Below are 18,528 nucleotides of genomic sequence, written 5' to 3' on the forward strand. Positions count from 1 at the left end.
CCAACTACGGGTTGGGGCTGCTGGAGTACTTCCCCTTGAGCCCTGGAACAAAAAGCCTAAATTAAACAGAAAGCACAAAACACCAGTATTTTAAAAACTATTTATCTGATAGGTTTATGGGTTTGATGTTTATTACACAATCATCCTGCTCACCTTGCAGCTCCGGAGTCACCTCCCACATTGTTGGATAGATCAGAACGACCCAAACCCTCATCTTAATAAAAACGTCAGCTGCTGCAGCAGGGGCCCTTGTCCACGCTTTGTAAAGTACACAGCCGGGTTTGCACAGATCGGACTTGAGGTGTTAGCAGGATACGCTGGTGCGATCACCAAAGACATGGTGAGAAATTCAAGCCTGGAGTTCCAACGCAAGCTAGGGCTGGAGAAATCTTTAGGGATCAGAGGAGACAAGTTCACAGAGGGAGTGTGTGTATACAGATCTTCCGACAGATAGACCAGGGTTCGGGGTCAACGTCTGAGCTGGCAGAAATTCACTAGCTCAAAATAATACATCTGAACCCCTCGCACTGGTCAGCACTTTCCAGAATAACATTCTCCTCTTCTCCACCAATTAGTTTCTCCAAGGGCTCCACCCTCTCCAGGGTAGATTAGTATCTTCTAAACACCCCACAGTTGCCATGGTTTTCAAAGCATTTATCTTTTCCAAACCAAAGGCCAGACCCCGCTAACGGCACTTCTTATAAGCCTGCCCTGGTTTCAGGCTCCTTAAAACAAGTGGATGCTATCAGCTACAACCCTGAAGAAGCTTCAGTGACCCCAGGATTTGAGACAGCTGGTAACTGTTCTCAGAATATATAAAAGAGTAAAACAGGCTGATATACTGACTGGGCTTTGGAACCTCCTCTGTAAAGCTCTATATCCTAGTCTCATGCCAGAATTTAAAAACTGCACTCAAACCGTGTAGTCCACATTCGTGGCTGTAGAATCCTGTGGTTCTGATGTGGACAATGTGATACTCAGGATCTTTTGGCACAGCACTCATTTTATATTACCAAACCCATGATGCTATCTAAGCTCTATCACTGATCAAGCAGACTTTTGAAAAGCCCTTTCATTTCCGCTCCCCCACTACAGATAATATGTTGGAAGGGGCTCACCAGGTAGGTATATTGGGGTCTGAATCTTAGCTCTGCCCGATATTACTTTTGTGACTTTGGGCAAGTTACCACCTCTGAGCCTCAGCTTCCCCATGTATCCCACCCAAACCCAGCATCATCGAGTCGATTCTGACTCATAGCAATCCTATAGGACAGAGTAGACCTGCCAGTAGAGTTTCCAAGGAGCACCTGGCAGATTCGAACTGCTGACCTTTTGGTTAGCAGCCCTACGCCACCAGGGTTTCCATCGTTATATTACATGCAAATAGATTTTGCTGAATATCATTCAAAAATGGCTGCAGCAGTACATCAACAGGAAACTACCAGCACTTCAAGCCAGATTCAGAAGAGGACATAAAACAAAGGACATCACCACTGATATCAGATGGAACTTGGCTGAAAGCAGAGAATACCAAAAAGATGTTTACCTGTGTTTTACTGGCATCCTGACTGTGTGGATCATAACAAATTATGGATAACATTACGAAGAACAGAAATTCCAGAACACTTAATTGTGCTCATGCAGAACCTGTACATAGACCAAGAGGCGATCATTCAAACAGAACAAGGGGATACTGCATGGTTTAAAGTCAGGAAAGGGATGCGTCAGGTTGTATCCTTTCCCGTACTTATTCAATCTGCATGCGAGCAAATAATCTGAGAAGCTGAACTATATGAAGAATGCGGCATCAAGAACAGAACAAGACTCATTAACAACTTGCAACATGCAGATGACACATTACTTGCTGAAAATGAAGAGGACTTAAGCACCTATTGATCAAGATCAAAGACCACAGCCTTCAGTATGCATTACACCTCAACATACAGAAAACAATAATCCCCAGAATTGGACCAATATAAACCATGATAAACAAAGTAAAGATTGAAGTCGTCAAGGATTTCATTTTACTTGGATGCACAATCAACACCCATGGAAGCAGCAGTCAAGACATCAAATAACATATTGCACTGGGCAAATCTGTTGCAAAAGACCTTTTTAACGTGTTAAAAAGCAAAGAGGTCGCTTTGAGGACTAAGGTGTGCCTGACCCCAGCCATGGTATTTTCAACTGCCTCATATGCATGAAAAAGCTGGACAATGAATAACAAGACCGAAGAATTGATGCCTTTGAATTCCCGTGTTGACAAAGAATATTGAATATACCATGGACTTCCAGAAGAAAGAAAAAATCTGTCTTGGAAGAAGTACAGCCAGAATGCTCCTTAGAAGAGAGGATGGTGAGACTTTGTTTTACGTACTCTGGACATGTTATCAGGGGGGACTAGTTCCTGGAGAAGGACGTCATGCTTCTCATGGAGGGAAAGACCCTTGTTGAGATGGATTGACACAGTGGCTGCAACAATATGTTCAAACATAACAATGATTGTAAGGATGGCATAGGACAGTGTTTCACTCTGTTGTACACAGGGTCACTACGGGTCGGAACTGACTCAACAGCACCTAAGCACAACAACAACACTCTCATGATACTTCATGATCCTCACAAATAACCCTGTATAATAAAAAGGACCAAGGATGTATGCAGGCACTTTACAATGTTAGCTTTCTGCCAAGTTTTCATTCTTAAAAAGTAGACCATCATTGCGCCCAAAGCAATTTTATAACCAATCTACCTCTAAATCTGAGATAACTGTCAGGCAAGACTATATAAATCTCAAATTACAAAAACAATGAGCAAGGTAACTGTGTTCTTGAGCTGGTAGGATGACCATAAACGATTAAGAATTAGGTGGGATAGGCCACAGACATGCTGGTTGGGGGCTTTGAAGAAAGTAAGTCTTGGAAGATAGCTGATTATAAAGTTGTCCAAGAGACTCAGGGCCCAACCCCAAAGTCCAACCCTTCCGACAGCCACTGTCTTTCCCAAGACCAATGCTGAATAAGCAAATTAATACCTAGACACAGCTCTATGTGAGACAAGAACAAGTCTCCCCCTGGACCTACCTCAGGCCAGGGTTAGAGAGACCCACCACCCTTTCCTGCCTCCAGAAGAGCATAGGTGATGCTGAAAACTGTTTATTAACCTCTGAATCTAACAAAATTAAGAGCTCTGCATGAGTGTTTTAAGAGGACCTTGGCGATGTTGCTCCCATTGTTGTGCACACCAAAGTCAGCTCGCTTCTGTTTCTGTAGCTTCTGTATCTGTCTTCTGAGAAGCTAAGAGGGCTTCTCGTGCCCGTTTCCTTCGCAGTCTCTCAGCATTAGTGATCATCATGGGATGCAGAGGGAAAAATCCAGCAAGACCTAAAAGCAACAGCATTTTCACTCACTGTAATGCAGTACAAGTCAATGTTTCCCTGAGAACTCTCCCTCACACAACTGAGGTCTAACAGAGACCAGACCCAGAGCATGGGTGTTAAACATGCTCCTCGCTTGCCAAGCTCTGCCCCACCTTTTCCTCCGCACCCCATTTAACTACAAGGAGACAATGTATGTTGTCTGCTTCCCAACACTATTTTCCTTACTTGAAAAAGGGATAAACTGACAGATGGCCATTTGAGACACACTATTCCCATTTTTAGCAAAAAATCCCAGCCTTCCAAAAAGTCTCATGAGGGAGTCCACAGAGGTCTCCAGATTCAAAATGGCCATTAGATCGAATTTCAGCTCCCCCTCCAGTCCTGAGCAGCCTCCAGGTAATGAAAACCATTCATCATTCCCATCATTCTGGAACCAACTTTAATTTAAAATCCCCTCAATGAGAATGAGAAAGAGCTGAGTTACCCAGAAGCCTTTCCACAGGCTTAGAGAGGTGGGCCCCGCAGCCAATCCAATACCGGATCCTCTCCAGGTTGAGGCCAACGATCTTCTCTCCATGGCTGTTGGGCAGTGGATCATAGCAGCCCAGCTGCTCCACAAAACGGCCATCCCTGGCAAACTTGCTGTGAGCAGCCACGATGCGGTAGAAAGGCCGGTTGGCACAGCCGCCCAGGGTAAGGCGGATGGTTAAGTTGCCCCCATAGTAGACCTTACAGAGGAAGGTAGCTGTAGAGAAATAACTGATTAAGACACAAGACTGCAGGGCACAAAATGGACCAAATGAATAGAGGAAACGATCCCATTCCTCCATTGAACTGTTCTCAATTCTTTCACTCTGGCTCAGCTACCATCACCCTTAAGAAAAACCGTTTATTCACTATAGCCTGAAACGACCTCCTCCTCAGCCCCCAATCCCCTCAGCACAGGCCTGCTACTTATTAGCTCTGTGACCTTGTCCAACTCCTGTTCTTCTCTACCCTCAGCTGCTCTGTAAGGCGAGTGGCAGCTACCTCACAGGGTTTGAGAGACGATTAAATGGGGACAACTGGGCGGGGAGGCGGGACAAACGTAAGGCAGTGTGCTGTTTCAGGTTCGAGTTCCTCCAGTGCGCCCACGCGAGCGAGCGCTGTTCCAAGTCCCGTGCCCCCGAGCCCCGGGACTGGCAGGAAGGTCTCGCGGGGCCCCGTTACTCACTGAGCTGGACCATGGTGCACTCGGCTTGCCTGTACGCCAGTCGCGGCACCTTGGAGCGTCTCGGCGCCCGTACGGACCCGCTCTCCAGATTCGTGCGGCGCGTAGCCTCGACGGTGAGGATCGGCACCGCAGCAGCCCCGAACTCAGGACCCGACACCCCAACGCCTATTGCCTCGGCTCCAAGTGCGGACTGGCCGCTCGCCCCGCCTTTTCCGCTTCCGCCCTTGCACTTCCCACAATACAACGCGGCACTTCCGCCTGAACTCGTTACTGTTCTGTCGATTGGGGCTCATAGCGACCCTTTAGGACAGAGTAGGACGGCCACAAAAGTTTTCCGAGAGGGCCTAGTGGAGTCGAACTGCCAGTATCTTGGTTAGCAGCCGAATGCTTAACCGTTTAGCCACCAGAGCTCCTTCCTCCGCCTACAGTTTCCATAATGCAACAGGTGACCCCAACGGACCTTAATACTTAAGCTGCGGGGGAGGCGGGGGCGTTATAACTTGCCTGTTGCGCGAGCAGTTGTGGGGCACGTGTAGGAGCTCTTGCCCCTTACTCTCCTGTCTTTGCTAAGTGAGGCATGTTGGAAGACTATCGAGAACGGCTTAATGCCAAGCGCTCTAGAAATCGTCCATCCCGCAAACTTTTTGAGCACCTGTTCTGGCGAGACGCCGTGATGAGAACGCAAAGATGTCTCTGTCCCCAGGAAGCTCACTGTCCATTGGAAAGACGATGATTAATCAGTAACTAGGGGCGGCCAGTGCTCAGTGCAGGCGGAGCAGAGAAGACGAGCCTGATACTTCTGAGTGCCTCAAAACCAAAACACCAACCCCCTTGCAGTCGACTCATAGCGACCTTATTAGGACAGAGTAGAACTGCCCTGTAGAGTTTCCAAGGAGCACCTGGTGGACTCACACTGCTTACCTTCTGGTTAGCAGCCTTAGCACTTAACCACTACGCCACCAGGGCTTCCTGTGTGTCTCAGGAAGACTTCATACAGGAAGCAGGAAGGGCCGAGACTAGAAGGACTGTAAATGACTCAAGTTTACTTTATCCTTTTCTGTTTATTAATGTGTCTCTCACCTTCCTTCTTGTGCTCCCCCTCCCACCTCTACTCCCCTACCATAGAGGCAATCACACTTAAAAAAAAACAAAAAAACAAAAAACCATCATTCCTGCTTTTGCTGAGCTGTGACCTAGGAGGAAGGGCTGGGGTAAAGTACGGTTTCTTTGACATCTCTAGCCCTACGATACGGCCTCAGTTGTAAGGAGTTTCCTATTTATTGTAGAGTAACAGACTCTTCATGGATCCCTTGTGGTTTGGATCTGTGAAGGTATCAGTGGTTTGAGCAGTCTCTTCCACCTCCAGCAAGGACCTCTTTGCTCAGCTTTCCTGTTCACCATTGAATTAAAGGGTCTGGCCGCAATATATTCTTTGCCCTAATACAGTAACCCAGCACAGCAGTCATCCTCTAGGCCCACATTAGAAAATGATGCCTTCAGTTCTACATTTGGGTTAGTGAGCTGGGCCAGGGACCTTAGCAGTTGACCTTCTCCAGGAGCGATCCTGATAACTTTCATCAGAAACCTTAATAATGAATGGCCTCACGACATATTCAGTATACTTTATTTGACTCCAGAACCACACTAAAGAATTTTTAATCTCTTAGATCCATTTTTATTGTCATACAGTTTACTGTCAACCAGTAAAACATCCAGAAACATCACCAATAATAATGAAAAAAAAAAAGGGCTCTGTTTATGGTGAGGATTCTTTTGTCCTATAGCCTCAGGCTTTATGTGGTTAAACTTCCAGGGCTTCATTTCTCTGGGAAGGAAAGGGGCTTTCAGAGTCCCATACAGAAAATTCCTCAGCCGTAAGGATGTCAGAAAGACGGGTTTCCAAAGCCAACCATCTCCTGTACCATGTGGATCTCTGCAAGCAGAGCCTCATCTTTCAATTTCAGCTGCATAGAGAAGAGAGACACATGTCATAACTGTCATACCTGTCATACCTATGTGGCCTTGGACACCCCTTATTTGTGGGGCCACAGCAGAGAACACAGTTCCTTGTGATGGAACTATCTCTTCCTATATTCCCTGTTTTATGAAAATTCCATTAAAAGGCCTCAGAATACAGTGATGGTTAATGGATATGTTTCCTTTGTGAAAATCCAAGTGGCATGAACACATTATTTGTGCATTATTTTTTAATGTAACTTTAATAAAGTTTATTTTAAAAAGGGTTCACATTATCACCCAACATCTATTGGCTAATGTGTAGTATCCCCATTTGAACCCAGTAAGGGATCAAAGACACAGGAATCATAGACTTATATTAGATCTGAATTTAATTTTAAAATCTAGATGTGTGATAGAGAAATCTAGTTGCCTACTGAATACCCATTCTATCCTTTCTCACCAACACCTTAATTTTTTTTAATGCAACTAGCTAAAAAACTCATTTTCCTGCTTCCCCTGCAGTGAGGGGTGGTCTCAGGACCAACAGTGGCCAATGAACTGTAAAGTAAAGTTATCGGGTGGGACACTTGGGAAGGGTCTTTAAAGGGAGGTGAAATACAACCATGGCCCCTTTGTCCTTTAATTCCCTTTTGTTCTTTACCCTTCCTGAAACATGGATATGGTGGCTGGAGCTACACTGGCTGTCTTGCAACCATGCAGGATGGAAACTGCATGTTACAATTGGTAGAACAGAAAGATAGAAAGCGGTTGGGTCCCTGATGGTATTGCAGAGATGCAGTACCAGCCCTGGTCTTCTCATGATTTTTTTTTTTTTTTTTTAGATGGGAAAAATAAAGCTCCTAATTTAAGCCACTGCGATTCAAGTCTCTATATTTACTTGCAATTCATAACTGATTGAACAGACCAGGGGTTGGCACCTGGTTTTGTAAATCAAGTTTTTACTGGAACACAGCCACGCTCATTCTTTCATGCATTGTCTATGGCTGCCTTTGCACTACAAGGGCAGAGTTTAGCAGTTACAACAGAGATGGTTTGGCTCACAAAACCTAAAATACTTTCTGTCTTGCTCTTTACAGAAAAAATGTGCTGACCCCTGGACTACACCAACCCCTTCATTATAAGGAAAATGAAGTCCAGAAAGGTTAACACCACGTGTTAATAGCAAAACCAGAGCCATACCTCGGGCCTACTGACTCCCAGCTAGCTGTCTTTTCATTAAACCACCTTCTCTTTAAAGAGATGAATGAAAAGTACCCACATGGTAATATGTGGGTTGTTACACCAAATCCAACAGCCTCATGATAACGGCAACAATGCTAAGAAACATCGCGAAATGCTCTAAAGTCCTTAAGTGAGCCGCACTTTCCTCCCCATTTCCCAGCCTCAGTAGAGTGCAGTCTTCAGGAAACAACAGAGGCATCTGTGCCATACCTTCATCGTGTACTTGTAGGCCTGCTCAGCTTCCAGTTGCCGTCCAGCCTAAAAAAAGAGCAGCAGCTGGTGATGATGACATGTCCCCAGCATTATGGTGGGGAAAATACACTGCCTCGACATTTCTACCCAAGGCAGAGGGTTCCATGCCTTCCCAGTTAAGAACCTCTGAATTCAGAGAGGAAGCAAGAAAATGAAAGGTAATAGGGAAAAGCAGATATTTTAATATTAAAAAAAAACAAAACTCTCCATTTCAAAAAGCTTAAAGACAACTTGGCCTCACTTTTTTTCTGAAAGCACCATGAGTCATTTGTTCCTGAAGACTGAAGGCATTGTGTTAATAATAGCTAATGCTTATATAGTACTTGCTATGTGTATGACAAGAAGCCCTGGTGGCACAGTGGTTAAGACCTCAGCTACTAACTGAAAGATGGGTGGTTCGAACCCACCAGTCCCTCTGCAGGAGGAAGATGTGGCAGTCTGCTTCCGTAAAGATTACAGCCTCGGAGACCCTACGGGGGCAGTCCTGCCCTGTTCTATAGGTTTGCTATGAGTCAGAATTGACTTGATGACAACGGGTATGTGTTTTACATTGTTTTTATTGTTTATAGGCTTTTCATAGGAAACCCTGGTGGTGTAGTGGTTAAATGCTACAGTTGCTAACCAAAGGGACGGCAGTTGGAATTCGCCAGGTGCTCCTTGGAAACTCTATAGACGCAGTTCTACTCTGTCCTATAGGGTTGCTATCAGTCGGAATCAACTCAACGACACTGGGTTTAGTTTTTTTTTTTAGGCTTTTCATACATTATTTTTTTTATGTTTTAATATGGTTTATTACCCAAAAGTTCCAAGATTTGCCTGTACAGACTTGATGTCTATGTCTTAGTGGCTCTAGCAGTTACCTATGGAATGGTAATGATGAAAAAATAAGTAAATATCAAACTGAGTAGGCCACTTGGTGACTAGGACTTGATGAGCAGAGGATATGAGCTGGTAAAAAGATGAGACAGTAGCTATCTGATGTAGTTAAGCCTGACTCCCCACTGTTCCACTGAGTCTTGGCAAGGAGGTAACTGGTTTGAGTGGGTTTCTGACCCAGGTACTGGCACAGCTGGGCAACTGAAAGCCACCAAATGTCTACCAGGGACCACCTCTCTGGTCCATAGAAAAAGGGATTCCAGATATATTAATTCTTTATCCTAAAAACAGCCCTAGGAGATAACTATGGCCCCTTGTCCTCTCCCTCTTTTTTGTGGGACCACATTTTATAGATGGGGAAACCAAAGCAGACAGAATAAATAATTTGCCAGGGTTACACAACTAATAAATGGAGGAGCCAGGTTTTTAAAACAATGCCGTCTTTAAGTACATTAAAGTTAGCAGCTATCACAAACTTCCATGATACCATCCCCAATTTCCTATCTGCACAAAGGACAAACATCCTCAGCCAGCCGTCCAACAGGAAGGAAAGATTCAGAAAGACTAGCAGAGCCTCTCCTTTGCTGGTCCTTGACCTTGCTTACATTCTGATACAATACTGTCCCCATGTTTAGAACCTCCTTTCCAGAAACACACCTTACTACATGATTTTTAAGCACGTTCCATGTAGAGGCTGCTCTGCCTTGGCCTTTTCTTTGTCATCAGTATGATAACCAAATCTGGAGCTCACGAAACCTGGAATATCATGACATTAATGGCCATCCCACTGTCTCTCACTTACTTGGCTTCTCACCTCTGTGCCCCGACAGGGAATTGTGGGAGGATAACAAACACTCACTTTCAGGCAGACCAGAGCCAGATATCCCCATACTTCAGCATTGTAGTTGTTCAACGTGTTGGCTTCAGAGAGAGCATCTTCCGCCTCTGTGAGCTCCTCCAGCTTGACAGAAAAGAGACACATGTGACTCAAAGTATTTTTCACTTAAGCCAGCTAGAGTCAGCTTAGCTGAAACCTCCATGTCCAAGTATCATTGGTATAGCTGATCCATACTAATGGTTTTCACCTTAAAAAATTTTTAGTAACAGAATTCTTTTTTCAAATAAAATCTTATGTGATGGCCCAATATATGAACAAGTTAAAAGTGGAACTGCTCCACTTAGGAAGCCATGTAGGGGAATCTGGAGCTCTGCCTGCTAGGCTCTCAACTTCTACTCCCCTCTTCCTCCCTCCCTCCACAGCCATCCCAGCAGGACCTCTATGAAGCAGGGAGCTTCAGGAGCCAGGGTTGGAAAACCACAGGAATTCACTATCATGTGAGCATCATTCAGGGATTTTCCTTGTAGGTGGGCTATTAGATACATTTTTTTACATTGTAACCTTCCTAAGGTTAAAGTCCTATTTGCCTGTCAAAACACTCTTGTCCAGAAAGCTTCCATTTTTTCTAATATCAGTTATTAAAAGCACACTCCTAAGTAATAGAGACTCTAGGGTGCTTCCTGAGTGCTGGGCTACTTCATAAAACTGTGGATTTGCTTTGTAAAACCTCCCAAAAGGCCACATAAGGAAAGAATAAGGCGCTCCTCTTCCCAATAAAGTAGGTTTGTTTTTGTTTTGTTGTTGTTTGTTTGCTTGTGTTTTGTTTTAGTAGAAGACTTCTAAGCCCAAGACAAGATGGAGAATGGCCTTTCAGCCATGCCCACATCGTGGCCCACACTTTAACTGTCTCTGAGACATTGATTCCTTATTCAACCAACCTACATTCACTGAGGATTCACTCTGTGCTAGGCAGTATGCTAGATGCTGGAAATAAAAATTATAAACACAGTCCCTTTCTTCAAAGAGTTCACTGACAGACACTTAGAAAATAAAACAAAATTTAAGAAAAACTCACACAAATAGTTCTAACACAGCATAAATATTTCTATAGTAAAAAAAAAATAGTAAAGTATATATAAAATCTAGTCGGGGGTGGGGGTAAGGAAAAATAGGATTGATTCTACCCTGAGATTAAAGGATGACCTCAGAGAAGAAGCACTGCTAAAGTGGATCTTGAAGAACAGGTAGGAGTTGTCAGCTGTGCACAGTGAAGGCAGGCGTTCCAGCTAGAAGGAGGATCACACACAAGGACATGAAGGTGTGAGAGAGCAGGGCACACTCAGGAAACTCTGAGTTGTGCCTGAAGGAGAGAGAGTGGGAGTGTGCTAGTTAGTTAGTTGAGGGAAAACGAAAGTGATAAAACAAGAGAGTTAAGCAGAGATTGGATCATACCGGATCACATATAAAATAAATTTGGATTTTATTCTGAGAGGGGTAGGCATTGAAAGGTTTTAAGTACGGGAGTAACGTCATGTTTCCATATTTTAAAGACCACATTGATGACAATGTGGAACATGAACTGAAGAAAGACAGGAGACCATTTAGAAGGTGGTAAAGAGGGGAAGACTGAATCAGAGCAAGAAAAATAAAGATGGAGAGGAGCCAATAGATTCCAGAGACATTTAGGAGATAAAATCGGTAGTGTATTTGATGACCATTTAGAAATAGTGGGAGAAGTAGACAAGGATGGCTTTTTGGTTTCTGGCTTGATTGACTGAGTTCATCATAGTTCCATTCACTAAGACAGGCAACAGAGGAGAAGGTACAGGTTTAGGGAATGTGAGATTGCTTCAGAGGTTAAGTTCAGTTATATTTTGCATTTTGAGGTGTCTAGGGAACCACGAAATGGACATGTCCATTACACTGTTTGATATAAGGGGCAGAAGGCAAAAAGTGTTATGAGATGACGATTTAGGGTGCATTTTTTAGAGCAAAGGCAGCAGTTAAAATGCCTAGGGTAGATGATACTTCTTATGGAAAATGAATAACGTGAAAGGAAAAGAGGGCTGATGACAGAACCTAGGGGACCCAGCGATTCTGCTGGATGAAAGACAAGGAGCAACAAAAAGGCTGGGAGATGGTAGAGAGGAAGGTGCCCAACTGGAAGGATATGAATGCAGTGTCATGGGGGCCAAGGGAAGAAAGGCTTCAGGGAGGCAACGGGCAACAGGGCTAAGTGCCACAGAGACTTCATTTAAGTGCCCACTGTATTGGGCAATTAGGATGTCTAACAAAACTTTTTTGTTAGATAAGTTTCAGCAAAGTGGTAGAGGGTATATGCCTAATTGAAATGAAGGGTAAATGGGATCAAGGAAATGAATAGACCACTCACAAGTAAAGAAATAAATATATGAAATGATTTTAACCTTAGTGATAAAAATGCAAGTTAAGATGCCTATCAAATTGGCAAGTGATAAGGCCCGTTATTGGCAGAGCATATATCATAATACAGCCTTTCTAGAAGCACTAAGTTGACACTATGATTTTAAGACCTTAAAAATATTCCTACATTCTTTTAGGAATGTGTCCTAAGGAAATAACCAGAGTTCAGCCCAAAGATTTATGTACAAGAACGTTTATCTCAGCTTTATTTATAATAGTATAATTGTGGTAACTAATAACATGTCCAATAATAAGTAATTGGTTAAATAAATCATGGTATATCCACACAGAGGTATAATGTGACTAAAACACTGATGGGTGGCAGAGTTACTTGGACATCTTGATGGTAGGGCTTAACTGAAGTTTTTTAATAATATGTGTTTTTTTACACTACACAAAACAAATAGAAGCATGACCTATGCCGAATAGTTTGTATAGCTAGTTTCTTGTACTTTTGACAGTGCTATCAAATTTCTAACAGCTACCAGTGTTTTTCATCCTTTCGGGGAAGGCGGAGCAGGGGGCACTTATGTACAGGTGACCATATTTCCGGTTAACCTGGGACAGCCCTTTTCATCATCAGAAGCGTCTTGGTTTGGATAGCAAATTCCATGGTCACTCTACTATGTATCCGAAGCATGGAATGTCACGAAGCCATTAAAACTCATGTTTTAGAATATTTGGTAATGTCATATAATACCAATGCTATATTTTTAAGGAGAAAAAAAATACTAAAAATCAGTAAGTATATTATTTATAATTTCATACATTAAAACCATATGCAAAAAAAGACTGGGGGAAAATTACATTCAAATGTTAATAGCGGTTATCACTGAAGGGTGGGATCATGTTCTATTTTATGTTCTCTTCATATTCTTCTGTATCTTCCAAAATGTCTACAATGAGCATGTATTACCTTTATGATTAAAGAAACCACAGTGAGGAAGAGAAGACAAGGAACGCAGACAACTCTGTTAAGGGTAGAAACCAGGAAGGCGGTGGTGGTGGTGGTCCAATAAGATGGGGAAAAACTATGGAGAAAAAGCTGGCTGAGAAGGAGAGGTTAAAAATGTAAACTGAGGAAAAATTAAGGCAGTAAGGTACTAGGAGAGAAGGGGAGGGATGGTATCAAGAACACCCGTGAAGAAATTACAAGAACAGCAGGATTCATGCCTCACCAAGACTGCAGGAAAGGAGGGAAGGTGAGTAGGGAGTTAGGCGTGATGGGACAAGGGTCTACCCGGAGCTACAGCGGCTCCTCTTCAGCATAGAAAGGCCACAGTGCTTCGTAAGTAATCAATAAATTCCTTTAGTTTAATTAACTAGATTCTTCATCTTTCCCTATCCCTATTCTTGCAGATAACACCATAAAACAGCTTTTATACCAAATAACATGATTTTTTTTTTTTAATAGTTTCCAGGTTCAGGATTTTTGTGGGATTTTTTAGGATATTTTATTTTTATAATTCAGATTGGCCTTCAGTTTACTGAAAAACTTTGAAGAGCAACTTTTCATTAGAGATGACTGCCGTGATAGCCATTCCACCATCATCACAAACCCTGAGGGTGCCTGGAAGACCAAGAAATCAAAGTCAGCTATACACACAGGCCTAGTCTCAGGCCTTCAACTTCTTACCCGATAGCAGGAGATTCCCAGTCCTAACCAGGTAAGACATGAAGGTGATCTCTTACAAGCTTGCAGGTAGGTTGTCTTTGCCTTTTCGTACTATAGAAAGAAAGCATCGCTAAGTTATTGTTCTTCTGGAAGACGTAAACGCTGCATTGCTGGGATAATTATGGAGCCTCTAATAGCTGCACTCCAAAACCATTCAAGTTAAGTGAGTCCATGGATTTTATTTTTATGTACTCTAAGGAAGCTACCACAAGTAGACTGGTGAAAGGAGCAGGATGGATCAAATGAAAGGGCTGACTTTGACCTGTAAGCACTTCCAAAGATGCTATTAGTCTCTGTAAGAGCTGAGGCAGAGAATTACACTGAAAGTTCTGGGCGACCCCAAATTCTACCTAGACCCTATGTGTTACCACTTTCACTTAAAAGTGACATCATGTAGTGGGATACCTGCTACATGACCCCTGGACAAATAAATATAGGAAGATAAGGGGTATGCTTGACATAGCCTCATCATTCAGAGTCCTGTCCCTTGTAAAAGTCTTAGGAGCTCTCAGTACTACAGGAGACAGTCAGAAAAACTAAAATCAACAACAAAAACTTCAAAGGCAGTAGCTCTCAAAGGACTGATCAAAGGACTACCCTCAAAGGATCACTTCTTGCCCTGCATTTTTGTATCTTAGCTGAGCCTCAATGAGTAGCCTAAAAACTGCTTGCCTACTGACTGCCTGAGCCAGCCGCTCTGTGAAAATGCAGCTTGCGATGACATGAAAGCCTTGTGTTGAGGAAGAAGTTTGGAGAAGTCCCACTGAAGTCCATGAAACTTTCTAGAATGTTTCTACTACCAATATTGTTGTTGTTAGTTGCTGTCAAGTTGATTCTGACTATGGCCACCCCATGTGTGCAGAGTAGAACTGTGCACCATAGAGTTTTCAAGGCTGTGACCTTACTGAATTCTTAGTATCTTTTTAGTCTAATATCTTTAGACTCTGCTAGTAGACTTCATCGGTTTGAATTCTGGTCCCACTAATTACTAGGTATCTGATGGTAGGTATGATGGTTAAGGTTATGTGTCACCTTTGCCATGATTCTCAGTGGTTTGGCAGATAGTATGTAATCGTCCTCCATTTTACGATCTAATATGAGAACCAGTTGAAAGGGGAGTTTCCTTGGGTGTGCGGCTTGCATCCAACATATATGGATGTTCTAGCAAAGCTCGCTGTCTCTTGATCTTGCATCAAACTGGTCCTCCTCTGATCTCTGGTTCTTGGGAGGTGAGCCAGCACCCTACCATCTGACCTGTAGAATTTGGGATTCGCCAGCTCCCACAGCCCCATGAGCCAGCAGCCTGCCTTCTGACCTGCCTTTGGGTTTGTCAGCCCCTATAACCATGTGAGTCAGCAGAAGCCTCCAGCCTGGCAGCCAGCCTCCCCAACTGCGTAAGCCACCTCCTTGAAATAACCCTGTCTATACAGGAATCCCTGGTGGCGTAGTGGTTAAGTGTTACAGCTGCTAACCCAAGGGTCAGCAGTCCAAATCCGCCAGGCGCCCCTTGGAAGCTCTACGGGGCAGTTCTAATCTGTCCTATAGGGTCACTATGAGTCAGAATCGACTCGATGGCACTGGGTTTGTTTTTTTTTATATATACATATGTATGTGCTTCACTAGTTTTGCCCCTCTAGAGAACCCAGCCTAGGACGGTGAACTAGTTACTTCACCTCTGAATGTCAAAGTATAATTATCATATTACTATTTTTAGCCCACAGAGGTGAATGTTAATGCTTGAACTATAGGCAGGTCTCAGACCACGGCCTGATTTACATGGTTATTCCCTATCCCCATCCCTCACCTCTTTCTCTTCCAGATAGATGAGACCCAGTCGCAGGAAGACGAAGTGCATCTCAGAAGCATCCACTACAAAACTGATGGTTCTCTCATAGCATGCTTTGGCCTCAGCGTGATTTCCATTCAGAAAATAGAGATGGCCCTTCACGCCCCAGACGTTAGGGTTCTGAGAAAGTGAAGAACAAGTAGTACGGGACAAGATGGTGTTAAAAATATCTTAATGACCTTTGTGTAACATTTAAATTTAGACTAAGTCCACTCTGTTTTTCTAATAGCACTCAGAGAGCCATTCAATTGCACTGAGAGATATTTTTCTAGGCCTCCCCATTCATTTCTTTTTTAAATTGTTCACAGCCTTTTCATCTGTGGGTTAAAAATCAAGAAAAACATCCAAGCATAGCCATGATAGTGTTCACAGTGGAAAAACAGAAGTCCAGGAAACCTGAAATAGGTAAATACTATCTGCTGAAGAACTGTCCTCATTTTCTTTGCCCTTTGCAAAACTCCTGACTGAGAACAACAAACAGAAGGGACTAGATAGATGAGTTAGATAGATGAGTTCACTGACAGCTGACGACCCCCACCTCTGGTCACCAGGAATCTACTTGTGATATGGCATTACCACCCTTCGTAAAGCCTGTTCACCCTTTCTCCAAAAGTTATTACCAAGTAGTCCATCTGGGCTGCTAGTTGAAGGTATTCCTCTGCCTTGGCAAAATCCTTCTTGAGAAGGTGTGTTTGGGCCAGCACCAAGTAATACTCACAGCTGGGGCCTCCTTGAGGGCATAACAGCTCATGTGCAAGCACTCTGTGCACGTACTGCAAGGGAAAACTGGATTATGAGGAACATGTTGAAGATTCTGTCTCTGACAATAAATAGTAAAGAACATATTTATTCGTATAATAACCATATTACAGAATGAAATGATTATTCTCAACCACAAAAGGTTAGGGGTGAATTAGAAACCTTCAGCACATCGTGGCTCTGCTACCAACTATGTTTAGTCACCAAATGTAGACATTTCCAAGTGAATAACCTGGTCTTGCTGGTCATTATACCAGGCGAGTGTTAGGCTGGAATTTATTATGCAGCAAACACAAGCACTTCATGAACTGCCCCATTTACAAATGAGGTAACATTTTCAGGTAGCCATAGTTGTAAAGGCAGTTTACATTAAGGCAAAACATGCTTTTCTAAAATCCTAGACTCCGGATCTTGGGAACGCTATGTCTGTTTCTAACACACCCTCAATCATCCATCATGTCTATCAGTTTTGTAGCGTTGGTCTATTCTTTTTACCCCACACTATATAAGGCCTGAAAAATTGACAAAGCCAGGATGTACTTGCTAAAAAAAAAAACTTGCTAAGCAGACAGGAAATCCTTCTTTTGCTTTCACTCTGTCCCCATCTTGGCCTATGATATAGGAACTTCCACCAACATTCATATCTTCTTAGGGAAATAATGGGGGAGGGATGGCAGCTATTTTCTTGAACTGCTTTCTGGCTTTTTGAAACAGGGGGATAGTGACTTACTTTGCTGCTTACCAAAAGGTCAGCCATTTGAATCTACCAGCTACTCCGTAGGAGAAAGATATGGCAGTCTGTGTCTGCAAAAATTACAGCTTTGGGAACCCTATGGGGGCAGTTCTACTTTGTCCTATAGGGTCACTATGAGTCAGAATAAACACAACAGCAGTAGATTTGGTTTTTGGTTTTTAATGTGGTAAAGGCTCCTGCTTGATGTGTCCTGCCCACCCAGCTCCTAATACTTGTCCTTTCTTGGGCTTGACTGCCCTCCAGTGGAGCATGTAGGGTCAGGGCTCCTGGATCTTGCTCTCTCTCCTACTATTTGCTTCATACATATACTTCTTGCTTCCCAAGTGGTATGCTGACCTTATAGGATGACCTCCCCTGTTATGTGACTGGTCCTACATTTGACAGGATGGACAAGTCACATTCTCCCACCCAGTTTTGCCAATAAAAGTAGTGTGAAATTTTAAGACTCCCCCGCCCCAATATAGCATTGTGTATCTACTTCCAATTGGTTTAGAGCCTGGAAGGGAAGAAGGGTATGTTAGGAACCCGTGAACCCCTCAACACTCAAATAATATGAGTAACAGCAGGCTACATATGACTTAAAAATCTGGTTTTGCTCTGCTGGTATTCTCCAGGAAGCAGATTCATAGTAAGGTCTTCTGACGCCACCTGTAAACTGTGGTTCAGCTTTAGATGTTCCTTACATTGGGCCTAAGGTATGCTCTCAAAAAGCATATTTGATTTCTGCTTCACACATTTAAGCTTCAAAAAATACCACTACAGATAGAACAAGTAGTTCACTAAATTTTTCTACCTTCTTGCTCTTTTTCAAAATATTCTGACCTGCACAGCATTGACCTTCATCAAGAAGCGTATGGTCTCCATGAAGATGGTGGTAGGAGCTTGGGAAACACCATAATAGGGATTGGGATTCAGAGCAGCTGACGAAGCTTGGCATTTTGATGTTTCTGAAAATATTACATTCAAAAGACATAAGATTAGCATAAAGAAAAAAATGTCAGGAGCACAGACACACTAATGAAGCAAGAAGAGTATTCTTATCTGATACATAAGGGAGATTATAACGTGGAAAGCAATAGACTGTTCTATAGCAATGGTCCTCAAAGAGGAGCTCTCAGAGGTTCTCCAGAGTAAATCTACTGGTGGTTCCAAAGGCAAATCACAAACAGATGAAACCCTTTTCTAAAATATTCAAATATCCCTGAATATGAAAAAATTTGCAGATATTTTAAAAATATAAAATTATTATTAGAAAATTATAGGTCTCTAGTTGGCTACTTCTGGGGGCTAAAT

The 18,528-nt window shown here is 43.1% G+C and overlaps 2 protein-coding genes across 3 annotated transcripts in view; both read right to left on the reverse strand.

Moving 5' to 3' along the window:
• Positions 1 to 29: 29 nt before the first annotated feature.
• MRPS16 (mitochondrial ribosomal protein S16) lies at positions 30 to 4,866 on the reverse strand. Of its 2 annotated transcripts, XM_064269715.1 has the most exons (4): positions 4,593 to 4,793; positions 3,864 to 4,124; positions 3,213 to 3,383; positions 30 to 389 (listed from the first exon to the last, which is right to left on the reverse strand). In XM_064269715.1, exons 1-3 carry the CDS (start codon positions 4,603 to 4,605, stop codon positions 3,250 to 3,252), a joined length of 408 nt encoding a protein of 135 aa, XP_064125785.1. In that variant the 5' UTR covers positions 4,606 to 4,793; the 3' UTR covers positions 30 to 389; positions 3,213 to 3,249. The 2 variants fall into 2 exon arrangements, with proteins under 2 accessions (XP_064125785.1, XP_010587528.1); XM_010589226.2 differs by lacking the exon at positions 30 to 389 and having other exon boundaries at positions 3,140 to 3,383; positions 4,593 to 4,866.
• Positions 4,867 to 6,347: 1,481 nt separating this feature from the next.
• The window catches only part of CFAP70 (cilia and flagella associated protein 70), a 146,800-nt gene continuing 134,619 nt past the window's right edge, over positions 6,348 to 18,528 (reverse strand). The window contains 7 exon segments of the mRNA XM_064269713.1: positions 6,348 to 6,556; positions 8,004 to 8,051; positions 9,781 to 9,882; positions 13,838 to 13,927; positions 15,681 to 15,842; positions 16,343 to 16,495; positions 18,058 to 18,182. Coding sequence (XP_064125783.1) covers positions 6,476 to 6,556; positions 8,004 to 8,051; positions 9,781 to 9,882; positions 13,838 to 13,927; positions 15,681 to 15,842; positions 16,343 to 16,495; positions 18,058 to 18,182 — 761 coding nt within the window. The 3' untranslated portion in view covers positions 6,348 to 6,475.

Source organism: Loxodonta africana, chromosome 16 (assembly GCF_030014295.1).
Source record: "Loxodonta africana isolate mLoxAfr1 chromosome 16, mLoxAfr1.hap2, whole genome shotgun sequence".
Lineage (NCBI taxonomy): Eukaryota > Metazoa > Chordata > Mammalia > Proboscidea > Elephantidae > Loxodonta > Loxodonta africana.

Bases quoted from the DNA above. Each gene is read 5' to 3' on its own strand.
- MRPS16 (XM_064269715.1), bottom strand. The intron at 3,384-3,863 runs GTAACTCAGCTC...TGTTGCTTTTAG, and splicing joins GCCTGTGGAAAGGCTTCTGG to GTCTTGCTGGATTTTTCCCT.